At 43.0% G+C, this 21,670-nt stretch overlaps 1 protein-coding gene across 3 annotated transcripts; it reads left to right on the top strand.

Annotated features, from left to right (window-relative positions):
- The first annotated feature begins 1,000 nt into the window (after positions 1–1,000).
- On the top strand, positions 1,001–21,581 carry enkd1 (enkurin domain containing 1). 3 transcript variants are annotated; one of them, XM_041209883.1, is made up of 9 exons: positions 1,001–1,078; positions 10,198–10,300; positions 10,577–10,801; positions 12,303–12,475; positions 15,832–15,981; positions 16,314–16,483; positions 17,136–17,272; positions 18,350–18,523; positions 21,364–21,581. In XM_041209883.1, the coding sequence occupies exons 1-8, from the start codon at positions 1,013–1,015 to the stop codon at positions 18,508–18,510; spliced, it is 1,185 nt and encodes a 394-aa protein (XP_041065817.1). In that variant the 5' UTR covers positions 1,001–1,012; the 3' UTR covers positions 18,511–18,523; positions 21,364–21,581. The 3 variants fall into 3 exon arrangements, with proteins under 3 accessions (XP_041065817.1, XP_041065818.1, XP_041065816.1); XM_041209884.1 differs by lacking the exon at positions 1,001–1,078 and adding an exon at positions 8,086–8,105; XM_041209882.1 differs by lacking the exon at positions 1,001–1,078 and adding an exon at positions 9,058–9,535.
- Positions 21,582–21,670: the final 89 nt, after the last annotated feature.

Here is a 21,670-nt window from a genome sequence, read left to right as displayed (position 1 = left end):
CAGTATTATCCTGATATTGACAGTGAGATTCAGTATTACCCTGATATTGACAGTGAGATTCAGTATTATCCTGATATTGACAGTGAGATTCAGTATTACCCTGATATTGACAGTGAGATTCAGTATTATCCTGATATTGACAGTGAGATTCAGTATTATCCTGATATTGACAGTGAGATTCAGTATTACCCTGATATTGACAGTGAGATTCAGTATTATCCTGATATTGACAGTGAGACTCAGTATTACCCTGATGTTGACAGTGAGACTCAGTATTACCCTGATGTTGACAGTGAGATTCAGTATTACCCTGATATTGACAGTGAGATTCAGTATTACCCTGATATTGACAGAGATTCAGTATTACCCTGATATTGACAGTGAGATTCAGTATTACCCTGATATTGACAGTGAGATTCAGTATTATCCTGATATTGACAGTGAGACTCAGTATTACCCTGATATTGACAGTGAGACTCAGTATTACCCTGATGTTGACAGTGAGATTCAGTATTACCCTGATATTGACAGTGAGACTCAGTATTACCCTGATATTGACAGTGAGACTCAGTATTACCCTGATATTGACAGTGAGATTCAGTATTACCCTGATATTGACAGTGAGACTCAGTATTACCCTGATATTGACAGTGAGATTCAGTATTACCCTGATATTGACAGTGAGATTCAGTATTACCCTGATATTGACAGAGACTCAGTATTACCCTGATATTGACAGTGAGACTCAGTATTACCCTGATGTTGACAGTGAGATTCAGTATTACCCTGATATTGACAGTGAGATTCAGTATTACCCTGATATTGACAGTGAGACTCAGTATTACCCTGATATTGACATTAAGGCTCAGTAAGTAATACCCTGATGTTGAAAGCCAGGTTCAGGAGTAGAGAATATAGCACAGGGCTACTTGTGGCGGGACTAGGCGCGCGCGGAGGAGAAGGGTGGCGGGGGAGGGGGAAACGCGGCTGCTATGACGACGGAGGTGACGCAATGACGCTGCGTGCGTGTGGTCAGAGCCGCCCCGCCCCCCGCGGACCGTTGGAGAGTGGGAAGGAGGTGAGAAAGGGCTGAGCCTGGTTTGGGGGGGGGTGGGTGGTGGAGACCATCCCCGGCCAGCGGTGATCCTGAGTGTTAGTGACTCCACTGGAGGTTCCTGATTTGATTCCTTGGCCAGGCAGGGCTCCCAAGCTGGAGACTGCTCATTGCAACCAGTCTCCATAGTGATATTCGCACTGGCCTCTGGGACTGGGCAATGTCCAGGCTCTCACCTGCCATCCCAGCTCCATAGCCCCAGCCCCGCTTCTGACCAGGATCCAACTTGGGAACAGGCTATTTTACAGACCCTGTAGGGAAACAGAGTTACAGCAGTGAGTGCTTTTCAAACCATTATTTTTTTTTTGGTTCAAGCATTCCTTACACAGGGCCAAAGACCGCCCCCTCCCCTGGGTCACCTATATACTGCTCCTATCCTGGGTCAGCTATATACTGCTCCTACCCCGGGTCACCTATATACTGCTCCTACCCCGGGTCACCTATATACTGCTCCTACCCCGGGTCACCTATATACTGCTCCTATCCTGGGTCACCTATATACTGCTCCTACCCCGGGTCACCTATATACTGCTCCTATCCTGGGTCACCTATATACTGCTCCTATCCTGGGTCACCTATATACTGCTCCTACCCCGGGTCAGCTATATACTGCTCCTACCCCGGGTCACCTATATACTGCTCCTACCCCGGGTCACCTATATACTGCTCCTACCCCGGGTCACCTATATACTGCTCCTATCCTGGGTCACCTATATACTGCTCCTATCCTGGGTCAGCTATATACTGCTCCTACCCCGGGTCACCTATATACTGCTCCTACCCCGGGTCAGCTATATACTGCTCCTATCCTGGGTCACCTATATACTGCTCCTACCCTGGGTCACCTATATACTGCTCCTATCCTGGGTCACCTATATACTGCTCCTACCCCGGGTCACCTATATACTGCTCCTACCCCGGGTCACCTATATACTGCTCCTATCCTGGGTCACCTATATACTGCTCCTATCCTGGGTCAGCTATATACTGCTCCTACCCCGGGTCACCTATATACTGCTCCTACCCCGGGTCACCTATATACTGCTCCTATCCTGGGTCACCTATATACTGCTCCTATCCTGGGTCACCTATATACTGCTCCTACCCTGGGTCACCTATATACTGCTCCTATCCTGGGTCACCTATATACTGCTCCTATCCTGGGTCACCTATATACTGCTCCTATCCTGGGTCACCTATATACTGCTCCTACCCCGGGTCAGCTATATACTGCTCCTACCCCGGGTCACCTATATACTGCTCCTATCCTGGGTCACCTATATACTGCTCCTACCCTGGGTCAGCTATATACTGCTCCTACCCCGGGTCAGCTATATACTGCTCCTACCCTGGGTCACCTATATACTGCTCCTATCCTGGGTCACCTATATACTGCTCCTACCCCGGGTCAGCTATATACTGCTCCTACCCTGGGTCAGCTATATACTGCTCCTACCCCGGGTCACCTATATACTGCTCCTACCCTGGGTCAGCTATATACTGCTCCTATCCTGGGTCAGCTATATACTGCTCCTATCCTGGGTCAGCTATATACTGCTCCTATCCTGGGTCACCTATATACTGCTCCTACCCCGGGTCACCTATATACTGCTCCTATCCTGGGTCAGCTATATACTGCTCCTACCCCGGGTCACCTATATACTGCTCCTACCCTGGGTCAGCTATATACTGCTCCTACCCCGGGTCACCTATATACTGCTCCTACCCTGGGTCAGCTATATACTGCTCCTACCCCGGGTCACCTATATACTGCTCCTACCCCGGGTCACCTATATACTGCTCCTATCCTGGGTCAGCTATATACTGCTCCTACCCCGGGTCACCTATATACTGCTCCTACCCTGGGTCAGCTATATACTGCTCCTATCCTGGGTCAGCTATATACTGCTCCTATCCTGGGTCACCTATATACTGCTCCTACCCCGGGTCACCTATATACTGCTCCTATCCTGGGTCAGCTATATACTGCTCCTACCCCGGGTCACCTATATACTGCTCCTACCCTGGGTCACCTATATACTGCTCCTATCCTGGGTCAGCTATATACTGCTCCTACCCCGGGTCACCTATATACTGCTCCTACCCCGGGTCACCTATATACTGCTCCTATCCTGGGTCAGCTATAGACTGCTCCTACCCCGGGTCACCTATATACTGCTCCTACCCTGGGTCACCTATATACTGCTCCTATCCTGGGTCACCTATATACTGCTCCTATCCTGGGTCACCTATATACTGCTCCTACCCCGGGTCACCTATATACTGCTCCTATCCTGGGTCAGCTATATACTGCTCCTATCCTGGGTCACCTATATACTGCTCCTATCCTGGGTCAGCTATATACTGCTCCTATCCTGGGTCAGCTATATACTGCTCCTACCCCGGGTCACCTATATACTGCTCCTACCCCGGGTCACCTATATACTGCTCCTACCCCGGGTCACCTATATACTGCTCCTACCCCGGGTCACCTATATACTGCTCCTATCCTGGGTCAGCTATATACTGCTCCTACCCCGGGTCACCTATATACTGCTCCTACCCCGGGTCACCTATATACTGCTCCTATCCTGGGTCAGCTATATACTGCTCCTACCCCGGGTCACCTATATACTGCTCCTACCCCGGGTCACCTATATACTGCTCCTACCCCGGGTCAGCTATATACTGCTCCTACCCCGGGTCACCTATATACTGCTCCTATCCTGGGTCAGCTATATACTGCTCCTACCCCGGGTCAGCTATATACTGCTCCTACCCCGGGTCACCTATATACTGCTCCTATCGTGGGTCACCTATATACTGCTCCTATCCTGGGTCAGCTATATACTGCTCCTACCCTGGGTCAGCTATATACTGCTCCTACCCCGGGTCAGCTATATACTGCTCCTACCCCGGGTCACCTATATACTGCTTCTATCCTGGGTCACCTATATACTGCTCCTATCCTGGGTCAGCTATATACTGCTCCTACCCTGGGTCAGCTATATACTGCTCCTACCCCGGGTCAGCTATATACTGCTCCTATCATGGGTCAGCTATATACTGCTCCTATCCTGGGTCAGCTATATACTGCTCCTACCCCGGGTCACCTATATACTGCTCCTACCCCGGGTCAGCTATATACTGCTCCTATCCTGGGTCACCTATATACTGCTCCTATCCTGGGTCAGCTATATACTGCTCCTACCCTGGGTCAGCTATATACTGCTCCTACCCCGGGTCACCTATATACTGCTCCTATTCTGGGTCACCTATATACTGCTCCTACCCCGGGTCACCTATATACTGCTCCTACCCTGGGTCACCTCTATACTGCTCCTACCCCGGGTCACCTATGTACTGCTCCTACCCCGGGTCAGCTATATACTGCTCCTACCCTGGGTCACCTATATACTGCTCCTACCCCGGGTCACCTATATACTGCTCCTACCCTGGGTCACCTATATACTGCTCCTATCCTGGGTCAGCTATATACTGCTCCTACCCTGGGTCACCTATATACTGCTCCTACCCTGGGTCAGCTATATACTGCTCCTACCCTGGGTCACCTATATACTGCTCCTACCCCGGGTCACCTATATACTGCTCCTACCCCGGGTCACCTATATACTGCTCCTACCCCGGGTCAGCTATATACTGCTCCTACCCTGGGTCACCTATATACTGCTCCTACCCTTCCCGCTGCTGGTTTGCCGCCGCTATAAACAAAACTGGTCAGAATTAACGGGGGAGAAATGGTGCTGCTTTTGCCAGAGACGCTAATGATTTGGGGTCCGGTTGCAAGCCGGAGAGCTTCAGCTGGGCCTCGAGTGTGGAAAATCCAATCTCGCAGCTGTTATCTTCTAATAGCAGCATTAATCTTTGCTTGTAAAACTACATTGTTGTTGCTCGCGCTTATGGCGATTAGTGTGTGATAGTATTATCCTGATATTGCCAGTGACTCAGTGTTACCCTAATAATGACAGTGATAGTGTGTATTATTACCCTGATATTGCCAGTGATAGTGTATATTACCCTGATAATGACAGTGATAATGTGTATTACTCTGATAATGACAGTGATAATGTGTATTACCCTGATAGTGACAGTGATAATGTGTATTACCCTGATAGTAACAGTGAGACTCAGTGTTACCCTTGTATTGACAGTGATAGTGTGTATTATTACCCTGATATTGCCAGTGATAGTGTGTATTATCCTGATATTGCCAGTGACTCAGTGTTACCCTGATAATGACAGTGATAGTGTGTATTATCCTGATATTGCCAGTGACTCAGTGTTACCCTGATAATGACAGTGATCATGTGTATTACCCTGATAATGACAGTGATAGTGTGTATTACCCTGATAATGACAGTGATAGTGTGTATTATTACCCTGTTATTGAAAGTGATAGTCAGTATTACCCTGCCATCGACAGTGAGATTCAGTATTACCCTGCCATCGACAGTGAGATTCAGTATTACCCTGCCATCGACAGTGAGATTCAGTATTACCCTGCCATCGACAGTGAGATTCAGTATTACCCTGCCATCGACAGTGATAGTCAGTATTACCCTGCCATCGACATTGATAGTCAGTATTACCCTGCTATCGACAGTGATAGTCAGTATTACCCTGCCATCGACAGTGATAGTCAGTATTACCCTGATATTGACAGTGATAGTCAGTATTACCCTGATATTGACAGTGATAGTCAGTATTACCCTGCCATCGACAGTGATAGTCAGTATTACCCTGCCATCGACAGTGATAGTCAGTATTACCCTGATATTGACAGTGATAGTCAGTATTACCCTGATATTGACAGTGAGACTCTATGTGTATGGGAGCCGGTTTGGTTGCATGACATCATGCAAGTGATGGGGATGAGGGTTCCGGCCTGTTCTCTCGTGCAGCCTTGGCCATAGTGTCAGTAACTTGTACTTTGGACCAGCCCACTGATCAAACTGGAGGACCCTCATGGCCCACCAGTGGTCTGGCAACCAGATTTTGAGAACCACTGTCATATATAAGGATCCTGTGGGGAGGAGTGATTATATGATAGAATTCATGTTGAGTTTGAGAGCGATGCAGTTAATATTCTGTTGACTGCAGTTAAAATTTATATAAAGCCCATTATGCAGGTATGTTGGCTAAGGTAGATTGGAAAATTACATTAAAAGATATGTTGGTGGATAAGCAATAGCAAATATCTGAAAAAAATTCAATCCTCTTAATGTACATTCCCTCAAGGAATAAAACTCCACTGGAAAACTTTCCCATATGTGGTGAGCTAGTGAAGTTAAGGGTAATATTAGATTTTAAAAATCAGCTTGCGGTGTTACCAAAGAGAGTAGTAAGCCTGAGGATTTTAAAAATCAGCAAAAGATGACCAAGAGGTTGATAATGAAGGTGAAAATAGAATGAGAATAAACTTGCAAGAGATAGATTGTAAGATCTTTTATAGGTATGTTATATAGAAAAGATTATAGAAAGTAAAATTGGTCCCATAGAGGCAGAAACAGGAAAAAATTATAATGGAAAATAATGAAATGACAGAGAAGTTAAATAAATATTTTGTATCTGTCTTCTTAGTGGATGACAGAAGGAACATATCAAAAATAGTGGAGAACCAAGGATTTAATGAGAGTGATTTAAAATAACGAATGTAATTTAAAATAATAAAGAAAAGATTCTGTAGCAATTAATGGGACTAAAAGCTGGCAAACCCCATGGACCTCATGGTCCATATCCAAGGGTTCTAAAAGAGGCGATTGCAGAGATATTGTAGATGCACTGGTTTTGTTCTTCCAGAATTGCTTTGATTTTAGAACCGGCCCTGGGAATTGGAAGGTAGCTCCGCTATTCAAGAAGAGAGGGAGAGATAAAATTGGGAACTCTAGGCCAGTTAGCTGTGTCACCTGCCTCAGCACAGATTGATTTGGGACCTTCTGGATCTATGTGCATCCAAAATGAGTGTTTGCATACCTGCTGCATACATTCCCTATTTGCTGAATATTCAACAGCCTGCGTGGAGTGTTTGGTGGAAGTAGATTTTATGTTTGAAAAAGAATTGAGAAGGAACTGGCCCATATAAAGACTTGCATTTATATAATGTCTTTCACAATCTCCAGATGTCCCGTTACAGCTAATGAAGTATTTTTGAAGTACAGTCACTGTTGGAATGTTACATAGCTTTTGTAACATATTTAGTTACATGTTAGTTCTGGTCATATCAAGTCAGATTCAGAATCTCATAATCCTTCATAGGAAATATTCAGAGTTCTCAGATTGGGTCCACCTCCAGAGTATTAATTCATCATTTCCCTATTGATCTGCTGATGGACCTGATCAGCATTTACTGTATATATTCACTTTTGCTGCTCTGACATTTTGTGTGTTGTGGGTATAAATAATTGAGACCATTCGAATCTTGGTATTTCGAATTATGAATGCATAGTTCTCTGTATAGGTTTGTTTTACAGAGAAAATGGAGTGCACGTTGACAAGCCATACAAGGTTTTGCTCCACCAGTGCATTATAATCTGAGTCCTGTCATTGCATGAGATTAATTTTATAGATAACCTTTTCTAGCGTACAGTGCAAAATATCAAAAACTCTTTAAGAATGGATAATGGTTAATCTTCAAGAACTAAGAACGTTCTGGAAGAATTTGTGTTTTTTAAAAGACACTGTCCCCTAAAGGGTCAATGCAAGAACGCTGACTGCTGATATTTCTGGAAAAAGCAGTGTTTTACAAGAAAAGGTAATTAAGCAGTTTCAAAGAATCTGGAAACCTCTTGACCTCAGTGGATATTTACAAGAGAGTCACATGGTGGTTTATGACTTTGAAAAATCTGTGCTTAGGAAAACTGTGTTTAAAAAGCTGGTAGGGTTTTGCTTTGGGGAGAAAACATGAAGGCTCAACTGCTTGGGTAAAGAAGATAACAGCTCCTGAAGCTCCAGACCCAGTCCAAAGCAAAAGGTGAATGGAAGTTGCTTCGAGGTCGCTCTATATTCTGAAATCAACTGACTGCATGTTTTCCTTGAAGTCTGCCTGAAAGGTAGTGCCAGAGTCATCAACTGTTTTGCAGACCAGTGCCGAGAGATGAACCATATAACCCGGACACCATTTAAAGGACTCCAACATGTATCCTTTTCCCTTGAACCATTGACTTTTAAACCTTTCGGGAGAATTCCTCTATTTCATTTGATTTTTTTTTGGTGTGAGTGTCTGAAAGTTAGGGTATTTAGACTAATTATGATACCTTCATATTTCATACTGTGTGTTATTAAGCTTTGCCTTTCTACTTGACAAGTCTGGTTTTATAATAAACTAATAATTGTGTTATTTATTGAAGAAACCTGGCCATTGAATGGTCATTCTGAGATGAACAGGTGAAGCACATATTTGGCCGTATTGCTAGCTGGAAAAATCATTTGAATATATGTTGTGACCTGTGGAGTAGTAGAACTTGAGACAGACAGTGCACTCATCCCATCTCAGTTGTAACAAAAGGAACAGGGATGTTTCAGTTCAGCTATTTTAGTGTTTGTGTCATGCCTTTATGTGCATGTATCACTGACCCTAGTGATAAGGAATGCATATATACCAACAGGATCCCCTTGGCTTAATATTGTTTTAATGTGTTCACTTTGCCATTAGGTTGATGTGAAATAACCTTCCTGTGAATTAAAACAGAATTTATAAGCTGGGCGAGCAAGAGTAAAAAAAAAAGTGACACTGGAGAATAAAGGAACCTTCTCCTAATTCCTAATTTTGGGGTACATTGATTTTGTTACAGACTGCAGGAAGCCTCCCCAGTACTGCATTGGGATCTCATCTTTTCATCAGCAACTTTGAAGGAATAGAGCGATGTATGTCCAAGTTTGAAAGTTACATTGCTAGGAGGCACAGTAGATGGTGTAGATGGAGCAGGAAGTTACAAAGACATAGCCCGATTAATTGCAGTGGCAAACACCTTGACACTATGGAGTTTATTGTGAGGAAGTATAAGGTCATCCACTCTGGATTCAAGAGAGACAAATCAAAAAACAAAAATAATGGCAATTGATTAGGAGCTGAGGAAAAGCAAAGGAATTTTGAGTGTGATGTTCATGTCACAGATCACTAACAGCTAGTGGACAGGAATAAAAGCTAATCCAAAAAGATTATTGGAATCTTCATCTAAAATTGGAATAATGAGGAATTGATGCTTCAGTTGTACAGGGCCCCGATCAGACCTCATCTGAAGTATAATAAAAACAGAAAGTGCTGGAACAATTCAGCAGGTCTGGCAACATCTGTGGAGAGAGAAACAGAATTAACATTTTGAATCCAATATGACTCTTCTTTGGAAGTCACCTGAAGTACTGTGTTCAAGTTTGGGTCCTGTACCTCAGGAGAGATCTAAGGTACGTAGAATTACCTAGAATTTCCAGCACAGGAACAGGCCATTCAACCCAGTAGGTCCGTGTTAGTGTTTATGCTCCAGACTCATCTCCCACTTTATTACATTAGCCTCAGTGTAACCTTCTATTCCATTCTCTCTCATGTACTTATCTATTTTCCTCTTAAAAAAACCTCAAACACTTTTTGTGGTAGCGAATTTCACATTCTAACCACTCTCTGAGTAACAAAATTTCTCCTGAGTCCCTTATTGGATTTAATTAGTTAAAAAGCTGGTAAATCCAATAATGTAGCTGCAGACAATCTATAGCCTCTGCTGGGGAATTCAGAACAAGAGGGCATAATCTTAAAATTAGAACTAGGCAATTTGGGAGGAAAATCTGGATATATGGTTTTGAAGGGAACTGTAAATCTGCAATTCTGTCCTCCAAAAGGTTGTTGACACTGGAGATCAATTGAAATTTTCAGGACTGAAATCGTAAGTTTTTTGTGAGGTAAGGATATCAAGGAGTATGGGACAAACACAGGCAAATAAGTTGAGGTACAGATCAGACACACAATCTAATTAAATGGTGGAACAAGCTTAAGGGGCTGAATGGCCTCCTTCTGTTTCTTTGTTCCTCTTTAACTTTTTCAATCACGCTGTTTTGACATTGCTTTCTTCCAGCATTATCAGGAAACAAACATGTCTGAGGGCCCCTCCAAGATATCTGGTCCCATTCCACCAGACCCAACACTATTCCCAGATTTCTACCGGCGTCCAATGTCAGGTGAGGCTTTAATTTGTATCTGTTTTCAGATGACATGTTTCCATTTTCCTTTTACATTCAGGTTGAATTTCTTAGTTTATCTGGAAGGAAACAAAGTAAAAGCCATGCGAGGGGGAAATTTATTTGGCTTGACTATCTTGGTCATTGTCCAGTGACTGCTACTGGAAGTTGGCACGATCAGCTCAGTATGAGGATCCCCACAGCTGAATGATCAATTTACTGGTCGTCTTTACTGAGAGACACATTTAATTTTTTGCCTTCTGTTTTTGTCTGTAGCTCGGGGTCGATTGGAAGGGAACAGTGTAAAGCTAGACTTCCTCTCAGGACCGTTAGCGCCGGATCCCACCTTGTATCCTTCGTGCTACAGTGCCCGCCCATCGCAGCCAGCTCCTCGTGTGCATTCGAATGCCAGAGAGATCCTGGAGAGAGGGCAAAGGGGCTCTGTTGGTGTGCTGCTGCAGCTGGAAGGAGTGTCATTGCACCGATCACTGTCACCAAAAAGTAAATGGATTTTTGTGCAGCTTAGTTCTGTCGGGGTGGGGAGGAATTACTTTCGCCATCCATTAGGATTGGAATCTACGGTCTCTGATGCTTAATTGCCCAATTAATACTGTGGGGGAGCTCCATAAATGAGAAAGCTAATCAAAATATAACATTTTGGGATTAAGAGGAGATATTTTATTGGTATGCTTTGTTTTGATTTTAAGCTCTCCTTGGCTATAGGGAATTTAAGCAGCCATTGTTCTATTGCTTGCAGTCTAAGCTGGCTGGTTTGTCAATTGATCGGCATCTTAAACCGCTTATGGAGAATCACAGTGTCGGTTTTGGAGCGATCAATTCAAGATATTTTTGGTGGCGAGTATGCATCTGACTCTGATATTGTTTTGAATAGATATCAATCTCTTATTGATCTCAATGATCATGAAGACTGCTGAGGGGAGGGAAAGAGAGGCTTAGGAAAGGAATTCCAGAGTTTAGGGCCTAGGCAACTGGAGGCATGGCTGCCAATGGTAGAGCGATTAAAATCGGGGATGCACAAGAGGTCAGAATTGGAGGAGTGCAGCTATGGGGAAGTGTGCAGTGATGCATTTTGGTAGGAAGAATGAGGAAAGGCAACACAAAATAAAGGATGCAATTCTAAAGAAGCTGCAGGAGGTAAATATGCACAAATCAATGAAGGTGGCAAGACAGTGGTTGACTGTGGTTAAGAAAGTGGTTAATTAGGCATAAGGGTTCCTGGGTTTTATAAATAGAGGTGTAGAATACAAAAGCAAGGAAGTTATGATGAATCTTTATAAAACACTGGTTTGGCCTCAATTGGAGTAGTGTGTCCAACTCTGGGTACCACACTTTAGGAAGGATGTGAAGGAATTAGAGAGGGCAGAGGAAAGATTTACGAGAATGGTTCCAGGCATGAGGGTAGATTGGAGAAGCTGGGGCTAGAGAAGAGAGGATTGAGATGAGATTTGATAGAGGTGTTCAAAATCATAAGGAGTCTGGACAGTGTAGATAGGGAGAAACTTTCCACTGGTGGTAGAGTCAAGAATGAGAGGACAACGATTTAAAGTGATTGGCAAAGGAACTAAAGGCGACATGAGGAAAATCATTTTTGCATAGCGAATGGTTTGAAGCTGGAATGCACTGCCTGAGAATGTAGTGGAGGCAAGTTCAATCATGGCTTTCAAAAGGGTATGGGATAATTATCTGAAGAGAAAAAAAAATTCAGGGCTACGGGGAAAAGACAGGGAGCGGGTCTAGGTGAGTTGCTCTTGCAGACAGCAGGCAAGGACACAAAGAACTCCTGTGCTGTAACCATTCTTTGATTCTATCTGCAAGGTCACCAGCACTTAACATGAAAATATTTGCAGAAATCACACTGATGGAGAGAATTCAGTGCCTGATTTGTTAATTTGGTGTTGTGAAAATCAGTAGACCTCTTGATGGCATTCTGGAGAATCTGTACTCTTGGTCTCCATTTCACAGGAATCTTGTTTCTCCATAGAGAAAGAGACTAGGGATCACGAGAAGGAGAATGTGAGACGAATGCGTGAGATACAGAAGAAATGCAGGGAGAAGGACCAAGAGCGAGAGCTGAGTGGCCCCAAACCTGTGAAAGCGCTGTGGAAGTCCCAGAAATATGAATCCATTCCTTCGAAAGTGATGGCACAGTTACAGGTAGAGACTTGGGGTAGTCACGAGGACAAAACTGCACTGACACAAAATTATTAGAATGGGTTCCCCAATGACTTGTGGGCAAAAGCATGATGTAGTTCAGAACCAAGTTGCACAAAGCAGAACATGGTAGATGTTTGGTGTATGTTATTGAGGTATCCCTCAACTTGGATATGATGTTCCTAAGGCCAAAAAGACAGTCAACACTCAGTTTTGGTTCACTGAGCAGGAATGGCTGCTTGAATGAGGTAGTGCAGGTTTAAAAAAAAACACAGCATTTGGTATGTTTAGGAGAGAAAATTGGCAAAACAAAATCAGAATGGAGGTTAGAAATACAACCTGAAGGGCAACACAATTTTAATTGGAAAGCAAAATCAGGAGAAACTATAAATGCTGTGCAGATGAGACTGTATCTGTGGAGAAACAGAGGCCATTCAGTCGACTTCAGGTTTTCAGACCCATTTTTGTGATCTTAGGACTCGGAAAGTTGACTGACTTATTTCTCTACAGATGCTGCCTGACCTGCTAAGTACTTGCAATTTTTTCTGTTTTTTTCAGATTTCCAGTAGGTGTAGGATTTTGCTTAAATTTTTATTATCTGAGTTACAGACTGGAGTGGGGGGGGGGCCGGGGGTGGGGTAGTTTAATCGAAACAGCACTAATATCTCCTTTCACCACCCGTCCATAAACAGGTGTTTTTGATTCATTTCCCTCTTTATAAACAGTGGTGCTTTTCCCAGTGGTTTTGGTGTGTTCCAATGTTCTATTAATCGCTCTGCAGCAAACTCGAGATAAGAGGAACTCAAAGGGTTAGCTTTTTGGTACACATTCAAAACGTGGAAAGGAGAGTCAAAATGTCACCTCCACACTTAGTAAAGAGAGGGATAGAGAAAAGAGGGATTTACAGTACAAAGACTACAGAAAGTTCCATAGAAAAGTTATGGCACAGAAAGAGGCTGTTCAGCCCATCATGTCTGTGCCGACAAAAAGGGAAAAAAACTATCAGCACCTTCTATATTGGCTCACCTAGGTTCCAGAGTTCAGAATCAAAGTCCAATGAAGTTTTCCTTCACTGAGGTAGGCGAGCTAAAAACCATTGCTGTATAATTCACTTTTGTGGTGGTGCTGACTTCACAAGATGAGATAGACATAGAGACGAATCAGTCTTGTAAGTGATGGTACAGAATTTCTAGTAGAAGTAGTAAAAATGGGGCCAGCTGTTCCACCTGGGTAGAGCTGCTAGTCAGGTGATAGAGAGCAGACTGAGCTACTCAGCTCAGTAAGTCAATATTAACTTGTTCAACAAGCTGGAGGCCTATGTCACATGACCCCGCACCTCTCCACCTGGTCTCCAACAAAGGATGTGTATCCATCGTTTGGAATGCGGCTGGGTTTCAAGGATTGCTAATTGTCTAAATGTCTCAGCCATTATGATTTGAGAGAAAGATTGTGGGGCCTTTTGTCTTAGCAGACCAATAGTTTCCTTCTGGCCAGCCTGGATTATTAAATGCCAGTGGCCTTTGTATAGCTCATTTTGAAGTTGGGCTGTGCAGTCCTCCTGTGATCGTTAGTGGCCCCTCAGAGATAACGAGGTGTGAGTTTTCCTGAAATTGCAATGCAGCTTCTTTTGTTCTGGGGTCACAGACAAACAGGTTCAGCCATTTTAAGGATCTTGTTCAGTTTTAAAATTTACAAAATAGCAATAAGGATATTTATATATATATTTATAAAAATATACATGGTAAAGTCTTGGTCCTTCACATCCATTTTAGTGTGGTTGTTAATGGCAAATAAATCACTCTAGGCTTGGCAGCATAATTCTTTGGAAGGTTACTTGCTATGAAAGTGATGAGAAATGTTCATTCGTGTTTAGAAAATAGTTTTAGTATTTGCATGAAATCTTTGTAAACATACTGATGTTTCTCACTTTTATTTTACAATATTATGTTTTAAAACTTGTGAAAAGACATTTTTATGTACTGGTTTATCTCTGTGCTATAACTTTGTGGGCTGCTCAAAAGCTTCTCATCCCTTCCCTGCCACTGCAGGAGAATCCTCCAACTGCCTGAAATGCAGGAACAAATTTATTTTTCTTTAGTGTGTGCACAGTCATAGAGCCAAGTAATAGCCTTGTCAGTGACTAGATGGAGTTCTTTAAGCCTGCCTTCAAGTTTAGTTATCGGACACTCCTCAACAATGTGAGTCATTGTTTGGACTGCACCACAGCTGCATCCTGGATGGTCTTGGCAACCCCCCTGATTTTGGGTGGCTGCACAGAGGCCTTGGCCAGTCCGGAAATGGTTTAAAAGGGCCCACTGTCGCTGAGGGAGATCAAAGCTGGGTGGATGAGCAGTGGGGTCCACAATGATGGAGCAGTTCTGGTGAATATTTTCTCCTGCCAATCCTCCTGCAGAGTCCTCAGCTGTTACTCCTCAGCATGGTGGGTTTAAACATATGGGATTGCATAAGGGAAGCCATTCTGATGTTGGCTTGAAGAGGTCATTGTGTTAGGCAGGCTTGGGTTGGAGTAGACCTTCTCCATTAGCTAATATAAAAACAAAAAAACTGCAGATGCTGGAAATCCAAAACAAAAACAGAATTACCTGGAAAAACTCAGCAGGTCTGGCCGCATCGGCGGAGAAGAAAAGAAGAGAAGAAAAGAAAAGTTCTCAAGTTCTGTCGAAGGGTCATGAGGACTCGAAACGTCAACTCTTTTCTTCTCCGCCGATGCTGCCAGACCTGCTGAGTTTTTCCAGGTAATTCTTCTCCATTAGCTTGCCTATCGCAATTGCCCTCCTGATGTGGAGGTGAGTGGGCAACATTGCTAAGGTTTGGGAGACAGCGGAAGTGAGTTGGTCAAAGAGCACCAGTGATGATACATATTATTGAGTTGAGTTGCACATCAGTAACTTAGGTGTGGCTAGATTGGTACCATACTGGAGTACAGTTTTCTGTAGTGGGGTATGTGATGGCAGGAACAGAGATCCTTAGGGTCTTGACCTGTGAACTCCATGAGGTATTGGCCAGTTTATTGAGGAGGTTAATGTGGATTTTAATGTTTCCTGCAGCAGGAAAAAAGGGTCTAACGAACAGCAGGTGTCACTTCTGTTTTCCCTTTTTAGATTCCGTGGTCACTGATTGCAGTTTCAAGTGAGATCAAGTGAGTTCCCTACATAGCAGGACTGTCACCTTGGTCTGCATGATCCCACCTATTAATTTCCCTGAGCAGGATAAAAGAGAATGGCAGAAATTGCAGTTTGAAAACACATGGCTAGATTTTCTAAAGTAAATACAGGAGACAGACCCTGCTTTGTGCCTTTTCCATTTCCCCTTTTAAACCATTTGCTGTTTGTCTTCAGGAGAGTTCCCCCGTCAAGCATTCAGAGAGTCAGCAGTACCTTAAAGCACACTCAAGGTGTGGGGCTGGAGTTTGCCCAAAACGATCCTCGTCACCAAGTCCACCAAAACCAGAGCATTGTGCTGGAGCAGCAGAGGATGCCAGCACAGAAGTGAGTATAGGCTTGGATAAAATTAATCTTCTGTACCCACATTAAAATAGTGACTACGCCTCAAAAATACTTCATTGATTATAAAGCACTTTGGGACATCATGAGGCCGTGAAAAGTATTGCATAAATGCCAGTTTTTCTTTGTGCATCTGATGATGTGTCAGTTCAGTTTTCCTTATTTCAGTTCTGTTTCTCTCCGCAACCTCCTCCTCCTCCCCGCACCCCCCCCCTCCCCCCCGATCACACATTGCCTGTAAATGCTCTGTTCTGTGACTCATAAAGGAAACTGTATTTCCTTATCACAGTTACCAATCTCCTTGTTTTCTATTCAAGATTCAAGTCAAAGGTGTTAATGTCGATTTTGTCAGGCACAATGCACAGAATGCAAGGAGAATGCCAGTGCGACGCTCCAAATCTCTGCAGTCGCTCGCAGATGTGCTGGATAGGAAAACAAAAGAACAACAGGAATACATAAGCAAGAATAAAGGACAGCTGCCGCAGTAGTAAGCATGGATTATTGCAGTATTATGGGACCTAACCAATCTCTTTTCTTTTTTCTCTCTCTGTTCTGCACTGATTTCTTTAAATCAATCCACTGCATATAGCTATTGGTGTACAAGCCAGTTTTCATTCCAGAGATTATCCCTGTCTCACCTCAAACTTCCATTCTCTGGCTCTCCATCACATCCTATCTCATCTTTCCATTTTACCAATGCTTCCTTGTCCCTCATAAATTTGAAATCCACTGTCTTAAATATGCTTCCTCCTCCCTGTATACTCACTATGGTTAAAATCAACATTTAATGCAGAGCTGCTTTCTCTGTCTCATTCATTCCCAGAACCTCAATTCCCCCAGGCTTTCTTTCCTTCTGTAGTCTGCAAGCTTTTAAAACTCAAGGTTGACATTGCTTCATCACTCACTGCTGATGTATCTTGTTTTCTCTTTTATTGATTTTACAGTCTGTTCTTGATCCTTAGACTTGGTTTCTTAATTTGAAAGACAGAATGATTGGTTGATGTAACCTTCACCACAAAGTTAAATAATTGAATTGCCTGCTTTACCTTTCCCCCTGTGTTTTTCTCTTTTAACGGTAAATTTTCCATTTTCCTAGTTTTTCATTGAAGATATCTAATTCATGTTTTGACTGTTTCCAGTTTGATTGAACGGAGGAATCAGTGGCGAAAAGAGGCAGAGGAACGACGGAAGAATATCCCTGATCCTAGCATGCCTCCAGGCCACACTAGGATGCCAGAGAATGAACGTCTGGAAACACTCAATTCCCTTCAACAAAGTATGTGTGATGTTCTCTGCCTGCTTTCGAGGATAGTGTATCAACTCCAGAGCTTGTTAAATTAATCTGTATCTTTTCAAGGAATTGAATAAACATTCACTGCTTTGGAGATATAGGTTAAGGCTTTTACATAATTGCTGCTTATTCTGCAATTTGGTAGCTGTAGAACTTAGTCCATTTGACTCCAAATTTGATTTGTGATAGCCTAGAAATTCTGGAGGGTTAGATTCCTGACACAGAAGGCTGAATTGGGATATCAATTTTGATTGGCATTCATTCACATTTCCAGTCTCAACACTCAAAACCAGAGGCTTTGTTAGCCTCCAGCAGTGGGAGTCGTGGAGTGTATAGCGATTATGAGACACTTGCCGTTCTGCCATCTGACTGACCATTTGATGCAAATGGTGCAGGATCCATCAAATGCTGCCAGCTTGGAGCTGCCCAGCTGTTGTTGGGACTTAATGTGGGCACGTATCTGCAGCATAGGTACTTCACATCCTCTGTGCTGCCTGTGAGCATCCAGGCACCATGAAAGTTGGGGGAGTATCATTGCTGGAATCCTACTGTTTGAACATTTTTTGGGGTATTCCTGTGTGAAACCCAGTGAATGAATGGACATATTTACTATCTTTTTCATATTGTACTGTTTCATTATTGGCAAAGCTATAAAAGGTAGGCAACAGTTTCTCCTGCACTAGCTTCATGTGCAGAAAGATCATCTATTTAGCTGAAATGGCTTTGTGAGCCTGGGTCACCCGGCAGACTTGCTGAGGATTCACCTGCTGTGAAGTAATGATTTTAAGAGTGAAACAGTGCATACAGATTGTCGGCCTTACTGAAGTGAGTGAAATTGTTTGGAATTGTCTGTCTTCCCTTTTCCACTTCTGACAGCAAATCTTGTTAAATGTTATTCAGTCTGCATATTTCCAGCATTTTCCAAGCAGCTTTTCTGGGGAAAGTCAAAAAAGGTCCAGAGCTGTCATCTAACAATTGAGATTGCGCAGAGGTCTGGCCTTTGCAATGCATTTTAACTGGTCTTTTCATGCTCACGTGGTTTGATCTTCCCCCACACCCCAGCCCAAAAGCAGTTGACCAAGCAATTGCTGATGTTTCCTGTACTAGTGGATACCATTGGCATGCGGAATCGACGCACCGACCTCGAGAGGAAGTTGGCAGAGATTGAAGAAGCCATCAAAATCTTCTCACGGCCCAAAGTTTTCATCAAAACCAATGACTAAGCAGCTCCATGAGGTACAATCTAGACTGTAGCAACTTTTCTCTGGGAGGGTATTTTATTTGGGATGACAGTTTTGATCAAAGTGGTTATGAAGTGGAAGGAGGATAATAGTTGAGCAGTGTAATATGAAAGCCGAATTAACAGATTTGCCACACATAAATTGTTTTTTTTTAAAAAAAACAAGGTTAGAGGAAGATACATATCTTTAGAAGCCATATCTGTAGCTGCATATCTTTAGATGGATATCTTTAAGAAGGCACATGGGGTACTTGCCTTTATTAGCTGAGGCATAGAAGATAAGAGCAGGGAGGTTATGCTGGAATGTATAAAACACTGGTTAGGCCACAGATAGAGTATTGCGTGCAGTTCTGGAATCCGCATTATAGGAAGGATGTGATTGCACTAGAAAGAGTACATAGGAGATTTACCAGGATGTTGCCTGGGCTGGAGAGTTTTAGTTATGAGGAGAGATTGGATAGACTGGGGTTATTTTCCCTGGAGCAGAGGAGATTGAGGAGGGACATGATTGAGGTGTATAAAATTATGGGGGGCATAGATAGAGTAGACAGGAAGGAATTTTTCCCTTTGGTGGAGGGATCAATAACTAGGGGGCATAGATTTAAGGTAAGGGGCAGGAAAATGGGATTAGAATAGTTAGGTACCTGTTTTGACTGGCGCAGACTTAATGGGCCGAAGGGCCTTTTTCTGTGCTGTAGATCTCTATGCAGATAGACTCAGTACTTCCTAAGTGGCCCAGGTGATGCCACAGTCCATGGTCTGTGTTGAGTTAACAGTTGAGACATCACAATTGACTACACAGTCCTAAGCCAGGTAGGCAGATATTGTGGAAAGCTCCACTCATGATAGCTTTAAAATGACCCATTGGGATTTGTGTAAATAGATACTTGGGAAAGACAAGGTTGAGCTTGACTGCGATGCCTTCCATCGTTAACCATCCCTCAGTGCCAAGGCTTGTGTTGGAGCATTCCTATTTGGGGAGGTGTTGGAGGATGATCAGCATCTATGAATCCATACCCAGCAAAGAGTTTCAGGACAAAACTGGCCATGTGTTAAAGTGGGAGAAAATGGCCTGTGCCAGTTGCGCTTGATGGTCTTTCCTCCTCATCCTTCCCTTGTTAGTGAAGATTTTGTTTCCAAAAATAATTTTTATTCAGTAGATAAGATCTATTGGGCAAATAACTGAATTTATGGGTAGCATGAGATAGAATAAATAGTCAGGACAGAGAATGAAGGTTTTACTGCAGATCTGGATTTTTTTCACTTGGCAACTGAGAATTTTTTAATATTTATGCTTCTAGAAAGTTGCACCTCGCCTCCCCTTCTCATCGATTACATTGTATGGACAATAACCCATTTACTACAGTATAGAAAGATAACAAGTGTTAATAATCACACTAATGCACTACCAGGTATTGCCACAATGGGGCTTATGCTGAAACCTGCAATAGTCAGAGAACAATTTAAATCACAAGAGGTCCATCTAATGTAAATGGCAGTTTTGCATTAGTTTGACTTTTATTGTTGAAATAAAACTTCAGTTTGCTGAGAAGTAAGTTCACCTTTCCATGGGTAATCAAAGTGTATGCTATGACATTGACGTGTCGAGAGCTGTGAGGTTTTTGTTGTCCAATAAATACAGAAAGCTCTGGAAATGAACAGCTGATCTGTCAGCATCTTAACAGAGAAAATATTTTCTTTGTTAAAATTGTTGTGTGTTGAGTTACCTGATCACTGGGGCACTGCAGTTGAATTCAACCTCCCTTGGCAAAGAATTCCTGGCTCTGTTCCCTATCTGCTGGAAGGTGTGTGTATGGATGTCAGGTTAAGCTGGAATCAAGATAAAAGCAAAAAAACTGCGGATGTGAAAATCTAAAACAAAAACAAAAATACCTGGAAAAACTCAGCAGGTCTGGCAGTATCTGTGGAGAGGAGCACAGTTAACGTTTCGAGTCTGCATGGGGTGAGGTGAAGGAATCAAAATAGGCTAAAAGGTAGAGATAAAGGTAGTTCCAATTTTCCCCCTCCTTTTTGTTTTTTCCAATAATTTATATAGATTTTTCTTTTCCCACCTATTTCCATTATTTTTAAATGTATTTCCACCCATTGTTTTATCTCGACCTTTTAGCCTTTTTCGATTCTTTCACCCCACCCCACCCCCACTAGGGCTATCTGTACCCTGCTCGTCCTGCTTTCTACCCTTAATTAGCACATTCCTTTAGATAATATCACCACCTTCAACACCTCTTTGTCCTTTTGTCTGTGACATCTTTTGGTTATCTCCACCTATCACTGGCCCTCTATCCAGCTCTTGTCTCACCACCTCCCCCCCCTGCCTTAAACCAGCTTATCTTCCACCCCTTTTCTATGTTTTCCTTAGTTCTGTTGAAGAGTCATGCGGACTCGAAACATTAACTGTGCTCCTCTCCGCAGATGCTGCCAGACCTGCTGAGTTTTTCCAGGTATTTCTGTTTAAGCTGGAATCAAGCTTGGCTAACATGCCCTCTATGAGGAAATGTCATACCAGCACTCGGAATCATCATGGTGGAGAAGGAGACCATTTGGCTCACTGATCTCACATGAAGCATGACTCATATGAGATCCTGGAGGGCTCCTGCTGCTTCTAGAGCCGTATGTCCTTTATAACTCACTGCCTTCAGGAGAAGGTGACAGGAAACATGAAAAATATTGACAGGAAATTATTTTTACAAAGCCCTTGATTTCCTGCTCTTGTTTAGATATATGTTCACACAGCTGAAGATGCATGATCATCTTTTGTTCCCAAATTATTGTGTGCATTATTTGATGCCAAGTTTTTTCGTTTTTGTTCTCGTAGGCTCGTAGGCTCCTAGCTGAAAGCTGCTTGATGCCAGACACTGAACTGAGTTTATCCTACTGGGGCCAAGACAAACCTTGATTTCAGGGTCTGTTGCTCACTTTTTCTACAGACGTGTAAATAAATAAACTGTCAGATTTTTATTATCAATATAATTAAATATTAATTTTGTAATAGTGATGCTTTTTCAATAAATTTATTAACTTTTGAAACAAAGAGTGAGTTTTCATTCAATGCAAGAATTTAATGATGGCAAATGGTGTGGACCCGCAAACCATGTTTTCAAGGAGGACAGATAGTGTATTAT

Source organism: Carcharodon carcharias, chromosome 17 (genome assembly GCF_017639515.1).
Source record: "Carcharodon carcharias isolate sCarCar2 chromosome 17, sCarCar2.pri, whole genome shotgun sequence".
In the NCBI taxonomy this organism is placed as follows: domain Eukaryota; kingdom Metazoa; phylum Chordata; class Chondrichthyes; order Lamniformes; family Lamnidae; genus Carcharodon; species Carcharodon carcharias.
Note: the sequence above shows the minus strand (reverse complement) of the source record. Positions and strands in the feature narration are given on the sequence as shown.